General features: G+C 36.7%; 1 protein-coding gene across 2 annotated transcripts in view; it reads left to right on the top strand.

Moving 5' to 3' along the window:
- The window catches only part of SLK (STE20 like kinase), a 62,161-nt gene extending 36,635 nt beyond the window's left edge, over positions 1-25,526 (top strand). Inside the window, exons 11-19 of one of the 2 annotated variants that reach the window (XM_004749321.3) lie at positions 169-292; positions 3,393-3,572; positions 5,965-6,057; positions 13,883-14,012; positions 14,698-14,822; positions 15,769-15,957; positions 16,513-16,638; positions 17,549-17,662; positions 21,799-25,526. In XM_004749321.3, the coding sequence (XP_004749378.2) occupies positions 169-292; positions 3,393-3,572; positions 5,965-6,057; positions 13,883-14,012; positions 14,698-14,822; positions 15,769-15,957; positions 16,513-16,638; positions 17,549-17,662; positions 21,799-21,945 (1,228 nt within the window). In that variant the 3' untranslated portion in view covers positions 21,946-25,526. The remainder of the gene's footprint in view (positions 1-168; positions 293-3,392; positions 3,573-5,964; positions 6,058-13,882; positions 14,013-14,697; positions 14,823-15,768; positions 15,958-16,512; positions 16,639-17,548; positions 17,663-21,798) is intronic. The other variant, XM_004749322.3, reaches the window with a different exon arrangement.

Below are 25,526 nucleotides of genomic sequence, written 5' to 3'. Positions count from 1 at the left end.
CAAAGGGTGAAGAAATAGAGAAACAGGAGTTAAGTCTTGGCTAATTTTGTATTATTCTTATTACTTTGGCATTTGAAAATATTGTTAAAGTTGTTTTTTTTTTTAAAGCATTACTTCAAAGGTATAATTTTTGCTATCTTCCCCATTATTGCTGTTAAATTTTATCAGACGTCAGGAACTTCGGGAGTTAAGATTCCTTCAAAAAGAAGAGCAGAGAGCTCAACAACAGCTCAATAGCAAGCTACAACAACAGCGAGAACAAATTTTCCGGCGCTTTGAGCAAGAAATGATGGTAAAGTCTTAGATTTTGTACCATTTTGTTAATACTGAAATTTAGTGCTTTAAAAAAAAACCCACTTTTAGAACTTGTTCTTTGATTATGAGATTTTTCTCTGGCTTTGTTAGCATTTCTGGACTTTATCTCTTTGGTGTTCTAGTATGTCTTTTTTCCTTTTGCATGAAAGGATCTTCTATCTCAGTCTTCCTGTCACTGACTTAACAGTGTGATGGGTGTCTTCCAGTTTTCTTTGCTTAAAATTTATCATGAAAACCTGGAATCATAAAGCCAGTGGATGGTCTAGAAAGTTCTTAGGTGTGCCTATTTCTGCATAATTTTTCAGTGTTAAAATTTGACCTCTCAGACTTAGGAACCAAGATTTTAAGGCAGTCTAGAATAGTTTTCCTCAAGCCTGTCTGGGTATTAGAACTACTTGGGGCTTGTTCAAACACACTTACTTCTCTACTTCTACAGTTAAGCTTCCATATCCTTATTCACAACTCCTAGAGAAATTGGTGCTGACTAGCCAAGGATAATTGTCATGGAGTCTTTCAATTTTTACCTTGTTTCCAAACTTGGAAAAGAAATAAGTAGTGTGTTAAAAAATTTTGGTAATTTATTGAAACATCTAGCTTAATGAAGGTTTTAAATATAGTTCTTTTGCTGTTCTTATAAGTAGTAAGGATTGTTTTCTGTGAAATACGGCATTGTTGATTACATTTGTTGAATCATACCTGAGAATTCTTTTTTTTTTTTTTTTTTAAGATTTTATTTATTTATTTCACAGTTAGAGATCACAAGCAGGCAGAGAAAGAGAGAGAGAAGGAAGCAGGCCCCCTGCTGAGCAGAGAGCCCGATGCGGGGCTCGATCCCAGAACCCTGGGATCATGATCCGAGCCAAAGGTAGAGGCTTTAACCCACTGAGCCACCGAGGCGCCCCCATACCTGACAATTCTTAAGAAAATAATGAACTTTTATTCTCATTGACTATTGTTATAGTACTCAATATTCTTTTTTTTTTTTTAAGACTTTATTTATTTATTTGATAGAGATCACAAGTAGGCAGAGAGGCAGGCAGAGAAAGGGGAAAGCAGGCCCCCTGCTGAGCAGAGAGCCGATGCAGGGCTTGATCCCAGGACCCTGAGATCATGACCTAAGCTGAAGGCAGAGGCTTTACCCACTGAGCCACCCAGGCGGCCCAGTACTCAATATTCTATTTTCAAGAACCTTATAAAAATTACACCTCTTTTCCCCCAAAATATTTTCTAAAATGTTTTGCTTTTTACTTATTTTTTTCTTTTATTTTTAGTTTTTAGAGCTGGGGGGAGGGGCAGGGGGAGAGGGAGAAAGAATCTTAAGCAGGCACCATGCCCAGCCTGGAGCCTGTTGTGGAGCTTGATTTCACAACTCGGAGTTTGTATCTGTGCCGAAATCAAGAGTCAGATGGTTAATAGCCTCCCAGGAGCTCCTTTACTTGTTTTTTAAATAGTCTTTACAAATATTAAACTCTACCTATATCTAAAATTATATAATATTCAAATATTAAATAAGCAGGAATCTTTTGTTGAAAGAGCAGATTTATAATTTCAAAAGATTTGTCTCAGTGAAATAGGATGTTTAAGATTCTTAATGGGGGGGCACCCAGGTGGCTCAGTTGGTTAAGCGGCTGCCTTCGGCTCGGGTCATGATTCCAGGGTCCTGGGATCGAGCCCCACATCAGGCTCCCTGCTCAGCAGAGAGCCTGCTTCTCTCTCTCCCCTTCTCCCTGCCACTCTGCTTTCTTATGCTCTCTCTCTAGCTCTCTGTCAAATAAACAAATAAAATATTTTTTTAAAAGATTCTTAATGGGGGCAGGCTCCTGTGTAGCTTCAGTTCAGGTCATGTTCTCAGGGTCTTGGGATTGAGCCCCTCATTGGGCTTCCCACTCAGTGGGGAGTCTGCTTCTTTGTGTCTTCCTCCCCTGCTTGTGCTCATGCGCATGCTCTGTCTCTCGCAAATAAATCAATAAAATCTTTAAAAAAAAATCTTAAGACTAAATCTTAATATGACAAATAATAGTACATTATTAAAATAGACTTTGGATAATACCTTTGATTTATGAAACATTTATTGGAAATGTTGAAATTTTTCTGACTTTAGTACTTTATAGCAACTGTATATTCTTTTGGATGGTTTAAAAATTTTAAACATTCTAATTCTTGTATAATAGACAAAAGTATTTTCTGTGTTAGAAAAAAACAGAAATGCTCATTTTTTTTTTTAGATTTTATTTATTTGAGAGAAGAGCGATAGCACGCATGCATGAGTTGGGGGACAGAGGGAGAGGGAGATGCAGACTCGCCACTGAGCAGGGAGCTGATGTGGGGCTTGATCCTGGACCTGGGATCATGACCTGAGATGAAGGCAGATGCTTAGCCCACTGAGCCACCCAGGCACCCGAGAATTCTTGCCTTTTAAAAAAATTCCTTTACGTGTTTTAGCACATTCAGCTTTTTCAATATTGCAAAGGTTCTGTGTCACATCACTAAATTTTCTCTTTAAATTTTATTAACATGTAATGTATTATTTGTTTCAGGGGTATAGGTCTGTGATTCATCAGTCGTACACAATTCATAGCACTTACCAGAGCACATACCCTCCCCACTGATCATCACCCAACCACCCCATCCCTCCCACCCCCCTTCCCTCCAACAACCCTCAGTTTGTTTCCTGAGATTAAGAGTCTCCTATGGTTTGTCTCCTTCTCTGGTTTCGTCTTATTTCATTTCCCCCTCCCTTTCCCTATGATTCTCTGTCTTGTTTCTCAAATTCCTCATATCAGTGAGATCATATGATAGTTGTCTTTCTCTGATTGACTTATTTCACTTAGCATAATACCCTCTAGTTCCATCCACATCGTTGCAAATCCTTGCAAATGGCAAGATTTCAGGGTTTTTTGATGGCTGCATAATAGTCCATTGTATATACATACCACATGTTCTTTATTCATTGATCTGTTAAATTTCATCACTAAATTTAAATGCTGGGTATGTACTCTTAGTAAACATCGTCATTATAACGAGTTTAATATGAATGATAGAAAAGTTAAATGATCTTGAGCAACATTGTTTTACAGAGCAAAAAGCGACAATATGATCAAGAAATTGAGAATCTAGAAAAACAGCAGAAACAAACTATTGAACGTTTAGAACAAGAGCACACAAATCGCTTACGAGATGAAGCCAAGCGCATTAAAGGAGAACAGGAGAAAGAGTTGTCTAAATTTCAGAATATGTTAAAGAACCGAAAGAAGGAGGTAAGTGTAACTACTGCTTTTAATTACGAAAGCTGTTTTTTTTAATGTACACTTAAGACTACAGAATTAGGAATGATACTTGAGAGTTAAATAGTAGTCATTCATTCTTTATTTTGGTCTTCCCAACAATTATGTAGGGTTGTAGGAAGGTGAGGTGTTATCCCATTTTACTGTCAAAAATACTGGAGTAGAAGAGGTTTTTAATGGTCTGTTCAAGTTCACAAACTACCATTAAATGTCCAGCTAAACCTTGAACCAAGTCTTCAAATTAAGTCTAGTTCATTTTCCTTTCAGTCTGTCATTTTTCCTTTATTAATGTAATAGTAGAAATTGTTCTTTCAAGAAAACAGTAGAAAATAGTAGAAATTGGTTCTTTCAAGAAAACTTACTATGTTGTGTTTCCAGGTGGCAACAATAGTTCATCTTATCATTTATTTGTAATATTTAATTCATACTTAAAGACTTTTTCTTGAAGAATTATTTTTTCTTGGTTAGCATTGTGCCAAAACAAAAGCTGAGTACCACTGAAATTTGAAATTATAAGTCCATGAAATTAAGAGATACTTTAAGAATCACATATGGAAAATATCTGTGTAAAGTTGTTTCTTTATAGTGAATTATTAAATTTTTCCTGAAACTGTTCCATATTGTTAAAGAGTCTGTGCTGTTATTTACTATGAAAGATGGTCACTGATTCAGAAAGAAGATTTATATATTGTATTAATGTCTTTTTCTTCCCCAAATTAAAAGCGTTTTACCTATTAGTAAATGTGATTTTATGATTTATCCTGTACTAATACACTAGAGGTATGGGGGAAGAATTTACCTTTTCATGATAGAAAAGACCCCAGGGATAATAATTATGATTTAGTTCTATTAGGATTGGAATAAAAATCTCAGCCAAACCTGTAAATGCATATTCACTTTTGTTGTACTTCTAAAATACTAAGGTTCATTGAGATTTAATTATGAATAAAACTGAATATAATATTGAGAATCTACTTTTAAAAGCATAGAATCTAATATTAATAAATATTATGCATTCTGTAATTTCTTTAGGTAAATAGTGAAATGGTATATAATTTTATTTGAAGTAGCTACCATTTCTAAAAATTAGTTTTCTTACTGCTTAGTATTTTATGTAGGTTTCTCTATATTCCATGATGTATGACTTGACTGAGGCTCCGTGTCAGTTTTCTTGAAACTATGAATAGTTTTTATTGAGAGGTTATTTTTTAATGCCAGATTAAATTTTTAAAAATGTATAGTTAAATATATGGCTGTAGTTATTTCTGCTGTTTTGGGTTTGGAGATTTTTAGCTGGTGAACATGTTTGAGATCATGATATGCATATTTTAAATAATTAATGTATTTTCTTCCTTATCGCTAATTTCTTGCATTTGGGGAGTCTCTTCCTTTTAATGGTGATTTGGTTTCATGAGGGATTACTGATGGGGAATTTTAAATACACTCTTTTCAATCAAAATCCATCTCTTTCATAGACCATCAGTAGCATGTGGTGATTTGGAATCTGATTGCTTTTGGTGCTTCTACTTGTATAAACACATGATTGTTTTTCATAGTTGGGTTACAGTTCTGCTGTTAGGTGGAATACATATCTAGGATTTTGAAATGATTAAAGAAGGAACTTTAAATTATACTTCATCTTATAATATATTTTACCTGGTGTAATAAATCATAGCATACTAAACTCTTATTTTGTGAGTGCTTATAATACTGACATTGACAACTAAATCTGGCTTAAATTGTCAGCAAAGGAGAATATTATTCTAATACAACACAAAGTTACCAAATACGTTCATTTTTATTGCACCATGTATAAAATGATGTGTTTTCTGAAAAAGGAAAACATAGTCCATTTATTTCTTCTTTTGTTTTTTGTTTTTTGTTTTTTTGGACTCATTAAATGAATTTAATTTAGAGTTATTTCCTTGGTTTTATCAAGCCAATTATGAAATTTTGCACTTTCATAAGTGGCATTAACTTTACTTATTTTCAACATTTCAAACGATGTCAATAGATATGTTTATAGTTTTATGATCTTCCAAGAAGGTCAGTTGAGTTTATCATCTTTAGTTCAGAATCAATGGTGCTGATAATCCTTTACTGATTGTTTTGGATCTTTAAGAGAGAATAATATGTAGGGATAATTAAGCATCTGATTAACCTTTATGTGGTGTGATGGCCCTTTCTGCACTGAGATTAAGCATGTTCTATCCTTTCATTCTTTTTCACCGAACTAACACCTATGTTATTGCATGTTGAACTTTTTAACAGCTTTAATCTTTGACTTGTAGCTTGTCTGCTCACATAAATGCTTGCTGTGGAGAAAGTATTATTTCCCCACCTCCTGCATGCTTATACACTGTAGGTTATAAATGAAGTGGAGAAAGCACCCAAAGAGCTGAGAAAAGAGCTCATGAAACGCAGGAAAGAGGAGCTTGCACAAAGCCAGCATGCTCAGGTAACAGCAGCAGCTTAATGCTACTAAAAACAGAAAGCAGTCTTATTCTCGCAGCTCAGTAAACCATGGTTGAAAGGGCAAACTCCTGCTTTACTTATTATATGATGTTGACTTCTGCTCATACAAAAGTTCCCAGAGCATTCTTTATATAGAACTAAAATCACACTAATGACATTTAAATGTTGCTAATAAGAAATTAAGTGGAATGTTTGGAAAGCTGACTCCAAATGAATTAAACAAGTATGTTAATGTGTAATCCATTGTATTCTTATTATAATCGTGATGGAAGCTTATATTTTTAAGTAGTGAGTATTTGCTAGCAGATTTTTATGACAAAATATAGAGGATTAGTCTACAGGCTTTGTGCATATGAAAAGAATGCCTCTTTAAAAGACCATTTTTTATAAAGTTGGAAGTTAAAAGAACAGGGTGAATGGTAATGTTAAATGGAGATCTGATATTTATTACTATTAAACTCAACAACATAATTTAAAACCAGATTTTGAATATTAAGTATGTTTTTCTTTTTGATTCAGAATCGAGCAGTTAAAATATACTGCCTGTATAAACTTGATTCTAGATTATGGTAAGGCTGGGCCTACAAAGAAGGGTGAATTATTTACAAAACTAAACAAGATAGTATTTTAAACAGATTTTTTTAGAATTCTGTCACATGACTCTATAAGGTCTTTTTTTTACTAGGAATCGTTTTTTCTTTAAGTTTACGCTCAGCCTGGAAGCAAAGAGAGAAGTGAGGTCAATTTGTAGTTACATATCAGTTAAAGGAAGAAGAGACATGGATTATATATTAATGACTGTTTTCCATTATCATTTTAATGTGGAATGTGGTTTTATGTGATTTAAAAAGTGTTTCCCAAACTTTTACAGACCTGTGAATAAAGATAGAAGAAACAAAAACCACTGGGGACCATAACAAATGGAATGACATTTAAAAATCTTCTCTTTTTGCCCAGAAGGATTTTTTTTTTTAAAGATTTTTTTTATTTATTTGACAGACAGAGATCACAAGTAGGCAGAGAGGCAGGCAGAGAGAGAGGGGGAAGCAGGCTTTCCACCCAGTGGAGAGCCCGATGCGGGGCTCGATCCCAGGACCCTGGGATCATGACCTTAGCCGAAAGCAGAGGTTTTTAACCCACTGAGCCATCCGGGTGCCCCAGATTTTTTTTTTTTTAAGATTTTATTTATTTATTTGAAAGAGACAGCAAGAGAGGGGATACAAGCAGGGTGAGTGGAAGAGGGAGAAGCAGGCTTCCCACTGAGCAGGGATCCTGATGTGGGGCTCCATCACAGGACCCTGGGCTCATGACCTGAGCTCAAGGCTGATGCTTAATGACTGAGGCACCTAGGCGCCCCAGAAGGATATTTTTATTTTATTTTGAGAAGGGTGTTTGAAACTGCTGTTTACTTGTCACCATCATTTTAAAAGAGGGAATATTTTAACACCATGAAAAATAAGGAAGATATTTTGGAATTTAAAATTTTAACAAAACTAGCCTATTTTAATAAATTTGATGCTTTAAAAAAATTTTTTTTATTTGAGCCAGTGAAATATTTTGTCTTAGCTTAGTGTGGGAATTACTAGTTAAAGTAAGGGGTTCTTGGGAGGCTCAGTTGGTTAATCCTCTGCCTTTGGCTCAGGTCTTTATCTCAGGGTCCTGGGATTGAGCCCTGTGTTGGGCCCCCTGCTCAGCAGGGAGTCTGCTTCTCCCTCTCCCGCACTCTCTCTGTCAAATAAAGAAAATCTTTTAAAAAAGTGATAATAGCAAGCACAGCATTTACTATGTGTCAAGCACTATTCTAAGTACTTCACCTGCATGAACTTACTGAAGTCACAACATATGAGGTGGTTACTCTCACTACTCCTCTGTTCTGCAGGGGAGGAAATGAGAGCACATGTGAACCACCACACGGTACTGCTTCTCCTGTCTAAGCTGTTATTTCTGTGTCTAATCTAAACTCCTGTCAGCTTAGTCCAGTGGTCATTGGTCATGTGCGGGTAGCTGAAGAGGAAGTCCTTGCTTGCCACACATTTAATTTGGATTTCAAACAAGAACAATATGATTTCCCTCCTATAGGAGTATAGACTTTTTAAATTCCAAAAGGTTAACGTTTCAGATGTTAGAGTTGAAATTGAGAATTTGGTGTTGAAGGAGTTAGGTGATTCTTTGTTTACTAAACCTTTGTTGGTGATTTTTCATAAAATTTTGGACGTTAGCCTATGTTTTCAACTAAAGCTGAAAGCAATAGTGAAATTCTTTTTGTAAATTTAATGAAGAATTTAGCAATCTAACAAATTTAAAAATATTTCCCCTTTGCTGCTGCTTTTCACAAAGGTGCTAAAACAATAACTTTGCAGAGTCTATTTTAAATTTTCTTAGAATTTGTGAATCATAGTTATACAGTCATGAAGCCAGATGTATTTGATCATCTAGTTCAGTGGTTTTTAAACTACTCCCAGGAGCTCTTGAGTTTTGGAAGGAGCACCTCGAGGATCCTTCAAAAAGAGAGGACTGTGGAGCTCTGGATCCCTGCTTCCGCTTCATGTAACACAGCACCGTTTCATCTGTTTCATACATTTTATGGTATATTTTTTAAAAGAGGATTTGACTGGTTTAAGAAACAACAATACAAACTAGAGTTCAGAAACCACTCATCTAGTTCCAAACCTTCCTTTTACAGATGAGAAAGAGAACTGTCTGTTAAGTAAGTTGTTCTACACCTCCTGAAACTCAACATTTGTGTGATTATTCTTTCCATTTACAAAAAGTCATCAGCTATGTTCTCACCTGGGAGGTGCATTGTATTCTGATCCACAGGGTGTTGCTCAGGTCATGATTCAGTCTTTTCAGTTGTCATCTTGTGCAGTCTTCAAGGCCCAGTTGCAGGACGTAAGTCCCACGTGTCTGTGGGAGGATGCCTTCTCTTGTTTTATCTGCTTTTTCTTCAGCTCACATGTGCCTTTTCATTGTTCGCTTCATTTGTTAAGATCTAGAAGACTGATAGATGATAATGTCAGTAATGATAATAATAGTAATAACCTGAAACAAACTTTATAGTGCAGTATTCTTCAAAGAGTTTCCACATTTGATTCTCACTGCCACCACCCTAATATGGGGATGGAGTGTATCCATTTTACAGATAAGGAAATCAAGGCACAGAAGACTAAGTGGTCTGTTTAAAGTCAGAAAAGACATTAATGGTAGAGCTGGAATTGGAACACTTATAATAGTGTTCATTTTTCTGTCTACCCTCACCACAAATTTTGAGATTTTCATCTTTTTCAAGAAATACCTTCCCAGTAGTATTTTATAAGCTTTGCACATGTGAGAAATTGAATGCTGTGAGTAGATTTTTATCTTTGTGTGAAGTGACATTTTGATTGCATTTATGTTTACATATATGTTTTAATCATGGATATGGTCAGAAAAGCCATATTAAAATTGGTGATTGAAGTTCCATTTAACCCTAGTTTTCACTATTCAAATTGTCCGTAATGAATAGTTAGTTTCTGTTCTCCTTGCTGTAAATTAAGTCTGGAATTCCAGGCTGTATTCTTTCTCACAGTTTCTATAGGGAAGTGACTAGCTCATTTAACTCTGTAATTTTTGTTTGTGATATTTGATATACACAACTGGAGTAGATAGAATACAGCTTGATTTCAACCCCTCCCTTCCCCTCTCCTGAAATTAGACTTTTTCTTCTTTTTATTGGCAACTGCTGGGCTCTATAGTTATCTAAAGGGTAGGCAAAACATTAATTTTTTTTTTAACGAGAAGGAGAAATTTTGAATTACGATCACTTTTCTGATCATTACCATTTTTAGCTTTTCTTTTGAGTTAGGATCAAATTCTGTACAAATAGCCCAATATATCATAACCCTTTCCTACAGTTTTCTAGAACCCAAAGTTGTACTTTTAATATTAATAGTTATCTGATTAATATGATAAAATTTCTTATCAGCATTTAAACTTGTACTTTGAAAGGGCATTCATTTTACAGTTTATGTGTTCATTCAGTTAAAATTATTTGTTACTTTTGGTGATCAATTCACATCTTTTTTTTAAGGTAGATGTAATTTGTTCAATCTTTTTGGAATGTAAGATCCCTTTTCTTTTAGATCCTGAGAGTAATTTCTGATGAAAAATTCTAACATGAATATACTATACTTTTATTAGGAAATTTAATGAAATTTAGGAAATTTAGAAAATTTAATGAAAGCTCAATAATATTAAAGTTTCATTTCATGGGGCGCCTGGGTGGCTTAGTCGTTAAGTGTCTGCCTTCGGCTCTGGTCATGATCCCAGGGTCCTGGGATCAAGCTCCACATCAGGCTCCCTGCTCCATGGGAAGCCTATTCTCCCTCTCACACTCCCCCTGCTTGTGTTCCTTCTCTTGCTGTGTTTCTTTTTGTCAAAAAAAAAAAAAAATCTAAAAAAATAAAAATAAAGTTTCATTTCTTTTGAGGTAATAAAATATATGAATTAGTATGTGAGGGACCTGGACATTTCAGGTAAATTTTAGGTTGTTTTTTTTTTTTTTTTTAAGATTTTATTTACTTATTTGACAGAGAGAGGGGCACTTGGGTGGCTCAGTGGGTTAAGCCTCTGCCTTCAGCTCAGGTCGTGATCTCGGTCCTGGGATCGAGCCCCACATCGGGCTGTTTGCTCATCAGGGAGCCTGTGTCCTCCTCTCTCTCTCTGCCTGCTTGTCTACCTACTTGTGATCTTTGTCTAACAAGTGAATAAATAAAATCTTAAAAAAAAAAAAGATTTTATTTATTTATTTGACAGAGAGAGAGAATAAGCAGGCAGAGTGGCTGGCAGAGGGAGAGGGAGAAGCAGGCCCAAGGCTGAGGCTTAATGACTGAGGCACCCAGGTATCCCAAATTTTAGCTTTTTTTTTTTTTTAAACATTTTATTTATTTATTTGACAGAGATCACAAGTAGGCGGAGAGGCAGGCAGAGAGAGAGGGGGAAGCAGGCTCCCCGTTGAGCAGAGAGCCCGATGCGGGGCTCCATCCCAGGACCCTGAGACCATGACCTGAGCTGAAGGCAGAGGCTTAACCCACTGAGCCACCTGGGCACCCCTCAAATTTTAGCTTTAATATAGAAAATTATTTGAGTCACCTGGCTGGCTCAGTTGAAAGAGTGTGTAACTCTTGATCTTGGGGTCGTGAATTTGAGCCCCACGTTAGCTGTAGAGATTACTTAAAACGAATAAATAAATAAGTGAAGGAAAGAAAGAGAGCAAGAGAAAGAAAATTATTTGCACAGTATTCTTGACTATGTAATTATCCAGATTCTGCTTAATTATTTAAGTCTGTGGCTCTGTAAGGCAACTGATGTCTTTGCTAACTCTTGTGATCAGAAGCACTTGCATACATAGCCTATCTTACCTGTTAATCGTTGTTTTATCTTCTGGAGCAGTTCTAACCACAATGCTAATTCTGCCTCCTCCTATATAACAGTCTTAGCTTTTCTTTTCTCCTTATGTATTAGCTGTTTCAGGACATACTTTTGTAGTTCCTCCTTTCATTCATTGTATGTCATGCTTTCCAGACCCTGTATCCTACCTTTCAGTTTTCTGTGGTTTACGTTTGAACTTTTGAAAATGCGATACCAGGGAAGGGGCCCACTGCTCTCTGTATACACAGACGAAACCAATTTGTAACCACTAGAGTAGAAGCTCCTTAAAGGCAATATTGTCTTTTTTTAATTTTAGTAACCCCATAACTAGTACAGTGTCCAACATTTACTAAGTACTTTGTAAAGTTTTTCTTTGAACTGAACTCTCATCTTGCTTAATCTAGACATAACTATACTACAGTAATATAACCAAAAATTGAATTGACAAGGAATTGCACTCACTTTTTTAGTGGCACTGGCTTATATTTACTCTTCTAATTTTCGCATAAATATTAGTTCGGCCCCATCTTAAACTTTTGCATTTGATTTGAGTCTACATGTAATGTTTATATCTAGAGTAATTAAATACTGAGCCCATTGTTTCTGTCTGCACAGATATATTTTAAAAGTCCTTTATGCAAATGAATGGTACAAATGTTGAACAAAAAAAACCCCTTTGATATAGCTACAGATTATATTTTTATTATACAAGTTTACATTCAGAAATTTTACAATGAAATTAGAGGAACAATGTAATTTTTATTATAGGTGATATTTATTGTTGGGAAATGTAAAGCTTAAACAACTTTCTTTGTTATAATTGCTTAAAAGATAGGCATGGAGATTTTGCATCTCTTTAAAACTCAAAAGGCCTTATTCTAAATAGTTGACATTAAATATTGTGGATATTTTTCTGTGATAAAGTGTGGTAGATGACTATAGTCTATTCACAGTTGTATTTTATAGAGGCAGTTCGTTAGTCTTTCTGCTAGTGTGAATTTGTAATTATGCTAAAGTACAAATTTTGACACAGATGAGAGAGCAGTATTTATTTATTACTCTGTATGATTTTAACAGGACGTCACGAATGGTACAACCTAGTTCTTGCCTCCAAAGACATAGTAGTAAAGCAGACACCTTGAGGAACACTGCTAGACTCACTCCTCATGTATTGAAGATGAGGCTGGTAGTGATCCAGACCCTGTCAGACTCTGTCCAATGCATAAAGAATAGACCCACATGGATCTTGGGGTTTTATCTTCTCTAGGATGTGCAAGGGGAGGGATTTTCGGTAGAGTGCTGCTTCAGTCCTAAATTTCTAAATCCACACTCAGATTTATCAGAATATCCCTTTTCTAGTCACAGACTGCTGTAACTGCCAAAAGAGGGATGGAGAGCTGAACATTTACTGGCAAACCTATGTTTCTTCATTTTGGATAGTATTCCTTCTGTAAATGTGTGATCTAGCACAAAGACCAAAAGTCACTTTAACATTTCCTTTTCTTAAACATTCACTTTAACATTTAGCTTTTCTTTTCTTTTTTTTTGTTTTTTTAAAGCATAAATTTGGCACTTGGGCGAAATAGTATATACTCAGTAAATATTTGTTGAATGAATGAGTGAATCCCCAACATGCTGGTAGAATTCTCTGATTATCAGGAATTTTGTATATATATATTTATAAAACTTAACTCACTTTACTGTTCTTAGTTCACTTTTCTCTAGCATTGTACTGTTTCTCATTTTCTACAAACTGTTGTTTCTTTTAGGCAACTACTGTAGATATAGAAGCTGTCTTTCTCTGTTAGTGTAGTCATGGTATTTCTCCCTAACTCTATTTCTTGGAAAAATAGAGATATTTAAAATTCTGATATGTCTTTTACTTATTTGCTCTTTATTCTCTTTTTCTTAAAAGGCATTTCTTGTTTATTCTTGTTGTGTCCACACCATAGTGTAACGAACAGTCAGTTTTGAAGCTCTGAATTGTTTTTTTCTTAAAGCTGTCATGTAATAGGGCATTTTAATTATGAGTGAATTATAGATCTCTTTTGTATGTATTTTTCCCCCCTCTGGTGGGCAGCAAAACAAAGTTTATTGAGAGTTTAGTAAGGGTTATTGAGTGATAGTGCAAAGCTCCTGAAGAGGGAGGGGACCTGAGAGCATTGCCTGTGTGTATTATTTTTAATAGTGAGTTTAGAATATTTTCTATTCTAGTACTTTTCCTCTGGGCTTGAATTGAGTGACTAATACATTAATATTATATATGCTATATAATTGGTGAATTTTAAATCCAATTAACTTGAGAAACTTGGCTTAGAAATCACTAATATAGTCATATAGATAAATGGATGTTTCACTCAGTAGATGCTTATTAACTGATGGTTAACTGTGTCTAATAGGAACAGGAATTTGTTCAGAAGCAACAACAAGAATTAGATGGCTCTCTGAAAAAGATCATCCAGCAGCAGAAGGCAGAGCTAGCCAATATTGAAAGAGAGTGCCTGAATAACAAACAGCAACTCATGAGAGGTATATGAAATTACACAGCATATGCATGTTGCAAAATGATACCTGAAGACATGGCTCTGGTGTGTGGATATATCTCATATCCATTATATCAAATAATTGGAAATTATTTGATTGCTCTTCTTCAAGTGGTGAAAGATAAAGAAAATTGAGGTTAATAGGAGGAAAAACTATGTTAAATTTTAAGAATTTTAAATTTTAAAATTTTTTATAAAGTTATATACTGTAAGACATGGAATAATTGCCTTTATGATAAGAGAAGTAAACAGCAAGCATTTATCCTTAAAACATCTTTTTGTTCAGATCATGCTAGAACTTTACCTGAATAGTTTTGGATACTTGTTATGACTTGCGATTGTTGGTATACTTAATGGCTACATAATGGAATGGAATTTTAAGCACTTACTTGCTTTAATAAGCTGATATTTTAAAGTTTCTCATTAAGGTGATTAAAAGGAATTTTGGTGTTAGTGATGGGACATTCTCTGTTTATAGGACATGAGAACAGAATGGTAAGGGGTGATAAATATTACCTGTACTCTGGTAATCTTTCATTTTTAGTTCAGAATGTCATTGTGTGTTTAAGTTAGTATTTATAGAACACTTTTATGTAAATATAAAAATGAAGACCAAAGTACATGTGTAAAAAGAACAAAGTGACATTTTGAAAATTGCTTTCTTCTTCTAGCTCGAGAAGCTGCAATTTGGGAGCTTGAAGAACGACACTTACAAGAAAAACACCAGCTGCTTAAACAGCAACTTAAAGATCAGTATTTCATGCAAAGACATCAGCTACTTAAGCGCCATGAGAAGGTTAATGAAAGGAAAATTGGTTTACTTTTTAGGGGCACCTGGGTGGCTCAGTGGGTTAAGCGTCTGCCTTTGGCTCAGGTCATGATCCCAGGGTCTGTAGATCAAGCCCTGTGTGGCAGGCTCCCTTCTCAGTGGGGCGTCTGCTTCTGCCTCTCTTTCTGTCTCTCTCGCCATCTCCCTGCTTGTGCTCTCTGCTCTCCCTCTCTCTACCTATCTCATAAATAAATAAAATATTTTTTAAAAAAATAAAAGTTTACTTTTTAAAGTTTACAGAATTTTTTCTGTAACTTCTACTTAGAGAATGAATTTTAGATTTCTTTCTTTTTTTTAAATCCTAAAATGTATTTGGTGAGGTTTAAATAATTAATCGTGTCTTATCATGATCGCAAACTTCTTTCTGAATTTCATGGAAGGTGACTAGTACAGTGCTTTAAGTCCTCTTCTACATTATAATCTTCCTGTCTCAAAGGTAGCTTTTGTGGCTCCATTTATGGTCCAAGTATCTTAAAAATGTAGGCTCCCTGACTTAGTAAAAGAATTTCAATATAAGACTCATGCGGGGCCCCCCGGGTGGCACAGGTTGGTTGGGTCCCCCAACTTGGTTGCAGTCAGGTCGTGATCTTGGGTTTGTGGGATCAAGCCACATGTCAGGCTCCTGTACTTAGCATGGAGTTTGCTTGAGATTCTTTCTCCCTCTCCCCTTCCTGCTTGTGCTCTCTTTCTGTCTCTAATATAGGTAGATAAATCTAAAAAAAAAAAAGATTGTTATTACCAAAAGCTTTATTTTTATTATAAATTATATTTTGAGTGAAAGCTTGCTGGTTGATAATGCAACAAAGGAAAGAGCAATTTTGAGAAACAACAAAATGACATGTTTGAGCATACATGTGGGTATTGAGTATTGAGTTATATCTACATCACAGGATTCTGTTTGATACTTTCTTAGGAAACAGAACAAATGCAGCGTTATAATCAACGACTTATTGAGGAATTAAAAAACAGACAGACTCAAGAAAGAGCAAGACTGCCTAAGATTCAGCGCAGTGAAGCCAAGACTCGAATGGCCATGTTTAAGAAAAGCTTGAGAATTAACCCAACAGCCACACCAGATCAGGACCGTGACAAAATTAAACAGGTACATAAGCCAGTTACTCTCCTCTTTTTTAGATTTAAAAGAATTGAGTGTCCTTTAGAAGTGTCACGTAATTATGTTGTAAACATTTCGAGCCACCTCGGGCTTGTTGATGTTCTCTTTGGCTTTATGAGTTGGGGCTAGATATGTGGCATATACCAACTTAGTTTTCCTACACTGGTGGCCACAGAGGGCAAAGCCCTCTGTCCCGTGCCCCACACCAGATTTGGGGTAGGCTGGTCCTAAGACCAGTCTTGTGAATTAGGTGACTTGGACAACTTTTGAAGTTAAAACATAGAGCTCAGTTTGCTTCTGTAATCATGGGTCCCACACACAAATAAACTGAGGTCACTAAGCAGATAGGAGGAATAAGGTTTTAATCAGAAGCACCCCCTCTCCCCACCAAAGCCATAATGTAGACTCCAGCTCAGGTTACAGCATATTATTATTACTTGCAACTTTAGTTTATTTGTACTTTAAATCTTGTTAAATTCCTTAATTACTCCTTTGGAAGATGAAGAAATTACATTGCTTGTTAACCATTTTTCTTATTTATAGTTTGCTGCTCAAGAAGAAAAGAGGCAGAAAAATGAGAGAATGGCTCAGCACCAAAAACATGAAAATCAAATGCGGGATCTTCAGCTGCAGTGTGAAGCCAATGTCCGGGAGCTGCATCAGCTGCAGGTCAGAAACAGGAGCATGGAAACTGAGCTGGTGGGGACGGGGCAGCACAAGTGGCTGGTCTGGACAAAACGGTAGCTGACCAAAATAGAGTATGCTTTCCTCACGAAAATGCTGGGATTGAGAGGTTTTGTTTTCTGTATAGACCCAAGTAAAGAACAGGTTAGTGTCGTCGGCACTTACTTAGCTCTTATGTAACATGATTAATATAAACATGAGGCTACGTTATAACCTAAGAAGTTAAGTCTTTCAAAAACAGTACTGAGTAATTTTAGTTTATTTTGCAGAGAAACTGAACCAAGGTTTCAAAATGAGATAGGTGGTTTTGTTATCAGATTCTGAATTTAAAATATCATTTAGGGAGAAATAGATCGTTTTCTTCTAGGTGTTTGAAAATGATAAACTAAAGAAATGAGAATTTTTCCCCTAAGAAATTTAAAGGTTACTTTAGGGGGACTGTTTTGGGGCCTTGCATGGAATATGCAGCCCATCTGGTATGTAGCCTAAAATGTTTAAAATTTCAGAATAGTGTGTACCTTATGGATACTCCACATATTTGCTTAATTTACTAGAGCAGAATAGTTCCTAATCCCACATTCTGGTAACAGTGGGTAAAATCCATATAAGATGGCCTTAAGTTGTCAGTTTTATGAGCAAACCTTCTTAGAAGAAACAGGATCAAACTAATTCTGTTTAAGTTCTTTTCATATGGTAAATAATAGCTCTAGCTTATAAACTTGCAGAAATGAAGCTATGACTCATTTCATAGTTCTTAGCCTTTGGTTTTCAGGGGAGAGCCTGAATCTCAGTAATAGTTTGATGTTTAATAAATGCCTTATTATTTGAAGATAATTACATTTGTAAAAAATTTCTTAGTTGATCTGAAAGTTTTTAATGCAAATTTTGTTTTCAGAATGAAAAATGCCACCTATTGGTTGAGCATGAGACTCAGAAACTGAAGGAGTTAGATGAGGAACACAGCCAAGAATTAAAGGAATGGAGAGAGAAATTGAGACCCAGGAAAAAGGTAATTTTTTAAAGCTTTAGATAAAATGTGTTTGTGTTCGTCCATTTATCCACCCAGTTATTAGCTGTTTAATATATGTCAGGGACAGGAGATAAAGAGACCCAGTCCCTTTCCCAGAATGTAGTGACAAGCAATTACAGTTCAGTAGGATCATTGCTATGAGGGAGGTGAGCACAGGAGATAGGAGCACAGTGTTGAGGCCAAGGACAAGGAGTACTTCAGTCTTCCTGGGAAGTTAGGGAGGCTTTACAGAGAAGATGCCTTATAAGCCAAGTGAGACTTCAGGGAGAGTAAGAGCTTGCTAGGCATACAGACAGGTTGGGGTGTGATGGGCAGTGTAAGTACAGAGAAGTGAATGGGTGAAAAGGATGTGTATAGGAATCACAAGTCGCTCCCTGCCGTTGGGGCGCTGGGGGAGTGTGCCTGTGTGTAGGCATTAAGGAGGGAGAGAAGGAAGAAAGTGAGGGTAGCTTAGTCTGGACAAGTTGACAGGAGCCAAATTACAGGGCCCTCGTGTGATGGTAAATTCACGATCTAGTAAAATAGGAAAGGCTCCCCTTCCCCCATCTAGCTATCAGCCATCTTACCATTTTGTACTTCCTTTTTGACTCCCTGTTGGACTGGCCTGATTGGTCAATCTCTTCAACTCATTTTTTTCTATAACTATGTGATCTTCTCCCTTTGCTAACTCTCAAACTCAAACCTTTGTTTTCTCTTGGCTTTCCTGCCTGCTATAGCTTTCAGCTATTCCTTTCTTCCGTTTATCCAGTTAATCAGTCAGTCTGTCAAGAAAAATCTGCATTTAGCACTTACTGTGGGCTAAATGTTTCTAGAAGAAGTGCAATGACCAACTCACTTATTAATGGGGCTTTTTAACTTAAGGTTTATTTATTTATTTGTTTGTTTTTTAAAAAGATTTTATTTCTATATTTGACAGACAGAAATCACAAGTAGGCAGAGAGGCAGGCAGAGAGAGAAGAGGAAGCAGGCTCCCTGCTGAGCAGAGAGCCCGAGATGCGGGGCTCAATCCCAGGACCCTGGGATCATGACCTGAGCCGAAGGTAGAGGCTTTAACCCACTGAGCCACCCAGGCGCCCCCATTTTTTCCAGTTTCTTTAACTTTCTGTAGTCTAGCTTTCACCTCAGACTCCCCAGTTGAACTCGTTGACAGTAGACATAAGTGATGCTAAGAGCCAAATCGTATGGTATTATCTCACTGTTGTCATTAGAAATCTTGTTTCTTAAAATTCTCTTCTCAGGACGCCTAGGTGGCTCAGTCAGTTAAGCATCTGCCTTTGGCTCAGGTCATGATCGTGGGGTCCTGGGATCAAGCCCCACATTGGGCTCTCCCCTCATTGGGGACTCTCCTTCTCCCTCTGCCCCTCCCCCGCTTGTGCTCTTCCTCTCTCTCTCAAATAAACAAATCTTTAAAAAAAAAATTCTTTTCTCATCCGACTTTTATGACCTAACTTCTTTGTGCTCTTTATCACTTTTTCTTTGTCTAGACACCTCACAGCTTTACACCCTTGAAGATCCTGTGCCTAGTCATGGCTTCATCTGCTGCATATTTAAGGACAGTCCCAGGACCTGTATAGTGGGGATTGTATAAAGTACAAATTCTGAAGTCCTATAGATCTGGGTTCAGATCTCAGTGATGACATGAGTAATTTTGTCACTTAACATTCCTGCACCCCGTTTTACTCATTTATAAAACAAAGATGACACTGGGTCCATAATTGGGATTGTTAAGACCCAAAAGAAGTGGTACATGTTCTGTACCACATCCAGCTGTGGTCAGGGCTGGATAAGTAGTTGCCACTGCTGTTACTGTTTCTTGTTTGTTACTATTGGTTCATGCTCTAAGCACTCGTTTCCCACCTAGATGTTTCATTTCTTACCTCATTCAGGCCTGTATTCCATCATCATCTCACAGAAGATTCCTTTTTCTGATGACTATATATGAAATAGCCTCCGTGCCTGCTTCAGACAGTCCCTATCTCCTCACCTTTGTTTTCCTTCATACCATTCTTCACCACCAGACACATTTATTTATGGTCTGTCTTTTCCCTCAAGAATGCATGCTCTTTGAAAGCAAGAGTGTTATTTCTTCGTTCACTGGTATATATCAACTTATAGAATAGTTCCTGGCATATTGTACTGATCAATACATACCTATTAAACATTGACTAAAGATTGTAAGCTCAGTGGAGGTAAAACTGAACTTAACAGGGGCGGCTGGGTGGCTTAGTCATTAGGCGTCTTGCCTTCGCCTCAGGTCCTGATCCCAGGGTCCTGGGATAGAGCCCCACATCGGGCTCCCACTCTGCGGCAAGCCTGCTTCTCCTTCTCCCACTCCCACTGCTTGTGTTCCATCTCTCGCTGTGTCTCTCTCTCTGTCAAATAAATAAAATCTTTAAACAAAAACAAAAGCAAGACGCCTGGGTGGCTCAGTTGGTTAAGCAACTGTCTTTGACTCAGGTCATGATCCTGGAGTTCTGGAATTGAGACCCACATCAGGCTCCCAGCTCCGTAGGGTCTGCCTCTCCCTCTGACCTTCTTCCCTCTCGTGCTCTCTCTCTCTCTCAAATAAATAAAATCTTAAAAACAGACAAATAAAAAAACCGCTGAACTAAACAGCCCTTCTCTATCATCCCCATCTCACTTTGTTCCCGTGTCCCCACACAGCACCAGTGTGCTTCCTGACATCCCTGCCCTCTTTTTTTTTTTTAACATCCCTGCCCTCTTAATTGACATCCAGTCTAAAAACCTGAATTGTCTTTCATTTCTATCACATCTCATTTCAGTGAGATGACAAATAATTTTAACTCTCTTTGTGTTATTTCTTTTTCCCATTAATATCATTCTGCTGCTTAAAAATGTTCAGTAATGTCCTAATGGGCCTTCTGATCTCAGATTCCTTTTCCTTTCTTCCTACTCGTCTGCCATCAGAGTATTTATATTCAGGAACATCTCTGGCACTGGCATTGTGGTGTTGATAAATCTTTAGTTCTATCAAAATAAAATAGAAATGCTTCAGTTTGACTTTGTGGCTGTCATATTGCCATACATTGGCCACCAGCAAACTTTCTAGTGTTACCTCCCACAAGCCGCTTTGTTCCCTATTCATATTCTGGTATTGGGTATAATCACCATTACTCATACCACATCTGTGGTTTCCTGCCTGTGTGCAGGAATTGTCTCAGGCCGCTCTGTCTGGCATGCCTTCTGCATCCTGTCAAATTCTTTTCTTTCCTTAAGACTGAGCTTATGTTTCACCTCTTGTGAGAAATGTTCCGTCTCTTTCCATCTTCTGCTCTGCTTTGTGCCTTTGCAGCAGCACGTATCCCTGAGTCACTTGTCTGCAAAATCACTGATCCCCCAAGTGTTTCTCCAGCCCTTACTATATACACTCTGTATTATGGGGATGTAAAGATGATCTGGCTTAGGGCTTACTTTCAAACAGCTTAAAGTTCGGTGTAGAAGAAAAGACATGCACATCAAAAATCAAAATAAAATACAGAAAATGGAAAGTGCTGGGGTGCCTGGGTTAGCTCAGTGGGTTAAAGCCTCTGCCTTCGGCTCAGGTCATGATCCCAGGGTCCTGGGATCGAGCCCCGCATTGGGCTCTCTGCTCAGCAGGGAGCCTTCTTCCCCTTCTCTCTGCCTGCCTCTCTGCCTACTTGTGATCTCTGTCTGTCAAATAAATAAAATCTTAAAAAAAAAAGGAAAATGGAAATTGCTATGTGGGAAAGAAAGGTAGTAGTTAACAATAGGAGCCATCTGTTGAGTGTCTGGTATGTGTTGCTTATATCACGATCACATTTAATCCTTACATAACAACCCTGTGAGGTAGGTGATACTCTCCCTGTTTTACAACAGAAGATCGGGATGATTCTGTAATAGAGAGAAGTTAAGTCATTGATCCAAGTTACACATTCGTATGGCTGAGCCAGAGACTTCAACCTAAGGCTGTGCGCAGCCTAATCTAACAGTTGAGCACTCTGGTCTTCTTTAGGAGAGGTCTTCCTATCCTTAGGATAAGATACAGAGTATTTGAGCAAATAGTTTTATTGTTGGCTGTCCGAGTAAATTCTGTTTGTAATACCAGCACATTTCTTTTTCCCTTCCTTTTTAAGACACTGGAAGAAGAGTTTGCCAGGAAACTGCAGGAACAGGAGGTGTTCTTTAAAATGACTGGGGAGTCTGAATGCCTTAACCCATCAACACAGAGCCGGATTTCCAAGTTCTATCCTATTCCTAGCTTGCATTCCACTGGGTCATAACAACAGGAAGCGTTCTGTGGTTGGGTTTGGCTTTTTAGATATGTCATTCTGTTCTCTTCATCTTCTGCCACAATCTGTATCAGAGAGCTTATGAAGACAATCACCCGCCTCACCTTCTAGGTGTTTTTTGTTTGTTTGTTTGTTTGTTTTGTTTAGCAAAGATGAAGGGAAAGGAACCCAGACAGATGCTGGGCCATGTTGGCAAAGTGGCATCTTGCAGTAATTCCCTAAGGTGATTTTGTATATTAATCTTAAAAATTTTGTTCTTTAGACACTGTTAACTGAAAAACTATTAGTATTGATGTTTGAAGTTATTATTATTTTTTAAAAAAGCTGTTAGGCCATTGAGTATTAGTAAATATCTTTTTACCTGGCCTGACTTCTCAGTGATGCCTAAATTCTATAGCTGCAACTCTGCTGTAGAAAGTTGGAATAACTTTCTTTTGGTGAATCAGCTCTCAGTGATAAAGCTATGAGTTGCTCAAAATACCATATCGATGGAATAAATAAGTCTATTTTGTCTTTACATAGCAAAGACTTTTAAAAAAGAAACATTATTGAAACAATTTGTCTAAAGTAATTACCTATTTAGTCATGAGTTAATAATTAAGGGTGCTAATTTTATTAAAATAGTGCCTAAAACACTAAATTTCAGTTGAGTCTGAAGTACAATTTCCTTTTTTGATTCAACAGGGACAAATATCCTTAGCATTAAGCATTATTGTTTTTTAAATCTTGTTCCTATTACCATTCGATAGAAATTTTCAACCTAAAATATATGTTGTGCAGAGTTGGAAAGATTTAAAAAAGGTAGCTTTTAGATACTGAAATTGGAAATAGAACACTCACCAAATTGAAAGAAGTATAGACTTAGGGTCCTAGCTTATTGCCTACAATAATCCGTGAGCTGGTTGAGTGACCTCTTCCATCCTAGCACATTTTGTTCCTTGAAAACTCTGCCTGAGGCCTTCAGGCTCTGAGTTACACTTATAAATGTATTTTCTGACATTTATTGTAAAAGAGGCATTTGTTCAGAATACTTTTTTCTTATTCAAAAAAGGATTTAAATAAAATATTAAGGCAATGTCAGAAATGACTTTGTTGTTGAGAGAAAGTCATTTGTATTTTGGTTTTATTTAGTTTCATGTTTAAATTATTTACTTTAATTTGAGTGGGAAAAGCCTGAATATCATGTGGTTGCTGATACATGTAATTATTAATGAAATGTTCACTCTTGGTCCCTCTTGTGACTCAGAATTCCAAGCCCAAGTCCGGTCAGACAGTATTATGCAGTGTACTTTGGTGGCTGAGGTGGCCCATTTGTAAATGATGCTTGCTGTTTGCCATTTTCAACCTATTCACTTTTAAGAGTACTAAGTACCAAACTGCAAACTTTTCAGTTTTTACTTATATGACATTTGAGGCTGGTGAAAAATTTAAGTGTAATTTTGTGGGAACACTGATTCATAAGAAAATGTAAATATCTGTAGCACTTTCTTGCAGTTAATTTGAAAACTTTGAATGCTGGACCTTATTTTGTCAGTGATTTAGATGATTTGAAAATGCATGTGATTTTAATTTTGTAATTGTTTTGACAAGCATAATTTCTTGGACAACTTTGTAGGTAGCCTTAACTTCTGGCCAAGTTTGTTTTTTATATAAATATATATACATATATATATATATATATTATGTATGATTGTAAATTCATACACTTATCACATTGAATGTGTTACTGTATACAAAACTCTTTTAATGCTTTATTCTCAAATGCTGGGTTGAAAATGTTTGGAAAGCCTTTTAAAGTATATATCTTTATAAAGTAATATTCAGGATGATCATGGAAATTGTTTATATTATTATGCTAAAAATGACAGTATAATGTTACCCAATGTATTTAATGATTTATTTGCAGAAAGAGAGAGGAGGAAGGTTCTCATACCATTCTCTCTGTTGAAATTTTCAGTTTATTGGCTTTATAAAAAAATATTTCAGGTAGTGTACACTTATTCAGTATCTTTTAAAGAATAATCCTGTGTCTTAAATAGTTTGTGGCACATAATTAATTTGGTCTGAATATTTGATTCTTTTTATTCCTTTCAACTTGACATGAGAGTATTGAATAAAGAAAAGAGGCTCAGAGTAGAACGGTTGACACTCTGGTAAGTTTGTTAGCAAATCTTGTAAAACCCTTAAAACTGCCTTTTAGATTCAGTGTTCATGTAGGTGTTCTCTTTCAAATACGACCATATTCGTGTGGGGGCAGGACTGCAAAATGATACATGTGTAGAGGTGGAACATACATTTTAATGCTTAAAGTTACATAAATCTTTTCAAAGAAGGTGTTTTGTTATAGAATATGCTGTTCTAACCCAACCTTGCTCACTTCTTGTTGGACCCTATATCCAAATAGATAATAGTGATCATTTGGGGATTTTTTTGTTTTTATTTTTTTAATAGTGATTGTTTGTTCTTGCATGAAGTGTAGGTGAGGAGTTGGGGAGGGGCACAGACTTCTTTGAAAGAGTACAGTCAGATCCATTCCTGACTTGGTGGTTTTGTTGGCAGTGGCAGAATGTGCTATGAAATGCGTAAAAGAAATTGTCTGTGTGCGCCTTGACGACAGCCTTCCCCTTCTCCCTGTGTGCTGTGATACGCCACACACTGCACTTCTGCAGGCCTAGCTCGCAGAGTTGGTCGCACCAGGTTGCCTTTCCTTGTCCTGTCAGTCGTAGTTGGGTGTGAATTGCTGAATTAGCTGCTATTCTTTATGAAGTCACAATTAAGCTTTTTTCTACCCTTTTCAGTGGGGAAGCTGGGGAGGGGGGGCGGTGGGGATAAAGAGGAAATTGAGAGTGCTTATACTTTGTTGAAAATATTAGAACTTTCCTGTGACAGGATACAGCAAATTGTAATTAAATATAAACCAGAACCAGAGCTACCTCTAAGTAGTGTTTCCTCAAGCACAAAGCTCTCAGGCATATGAGACCCTCTTTAATGGAGAGTCTCTGATTTCTTGAGCATCAGTGAGTTCAGAAGTGACTGTCTTTTGTACTCTGTTAGTTCCCTGGTAACTACACACTTTCTCCCATTCCACACTGTGCTTAAATGACAAAGACTCTTCTGAGAAGCCAAATTCTGTCCAAGATGAGCTCTAGGTATTGTTGATTAAAGGAAAGCCTGGAACTGGAGTGGAGGAGGAGAGTTACTTACCAGTTCTGAGAGTCTTCCAGTGAAATAAATCACTTCTTTTCGGGGAAATGATCTTTTATAGAAAATGAGATATTTTAAGTGCTTTTCTTGAAGGCACAACAATTAATGCCGCTATTGTTGCTAGTCTGTGGCTGACATGGTTTTGACATGGCTTTAAATTTTCTGCTAAGCTTGAGTAGAATGTTACACCAGTTTTAAATGTTGGCTGCAGCTTTTGGTGATTCTTTGCTGATTTTTGCATAATAACTTCATGAGCTAAATTTTCAGGAAGAATTCTGTTTCCTATTATGCCTCTTGTCTATTTGGGAGCAACATGTCTTTTCAATCATGGGATTGACAAATGAAAAATAAAGTTATTTCTTAATCTA

The sequence above is a fragment of the Mustela putorius genome, unplaced genomic scaffold (assembly GCF_011764305.1).
Source record: "Mustela putorius furo isolate JIRA1106 unplaced genomic scaffold, ASM1176430v1.1 tig00003909_pilon_pilon_pilon, whole genome shotgun sequence".
NCBI classification, from domain to species: domain Eukaryota; kingdom Metazoa; phylum Chordata; class Mammalia; order Carnivora; family Mustelidae; genus Mustela; species Mustela putorius.
Note: the sequence above shows the minus strand (reverse complement) of the source record. Positions and strands in the feature narration are given on the sequence as shown.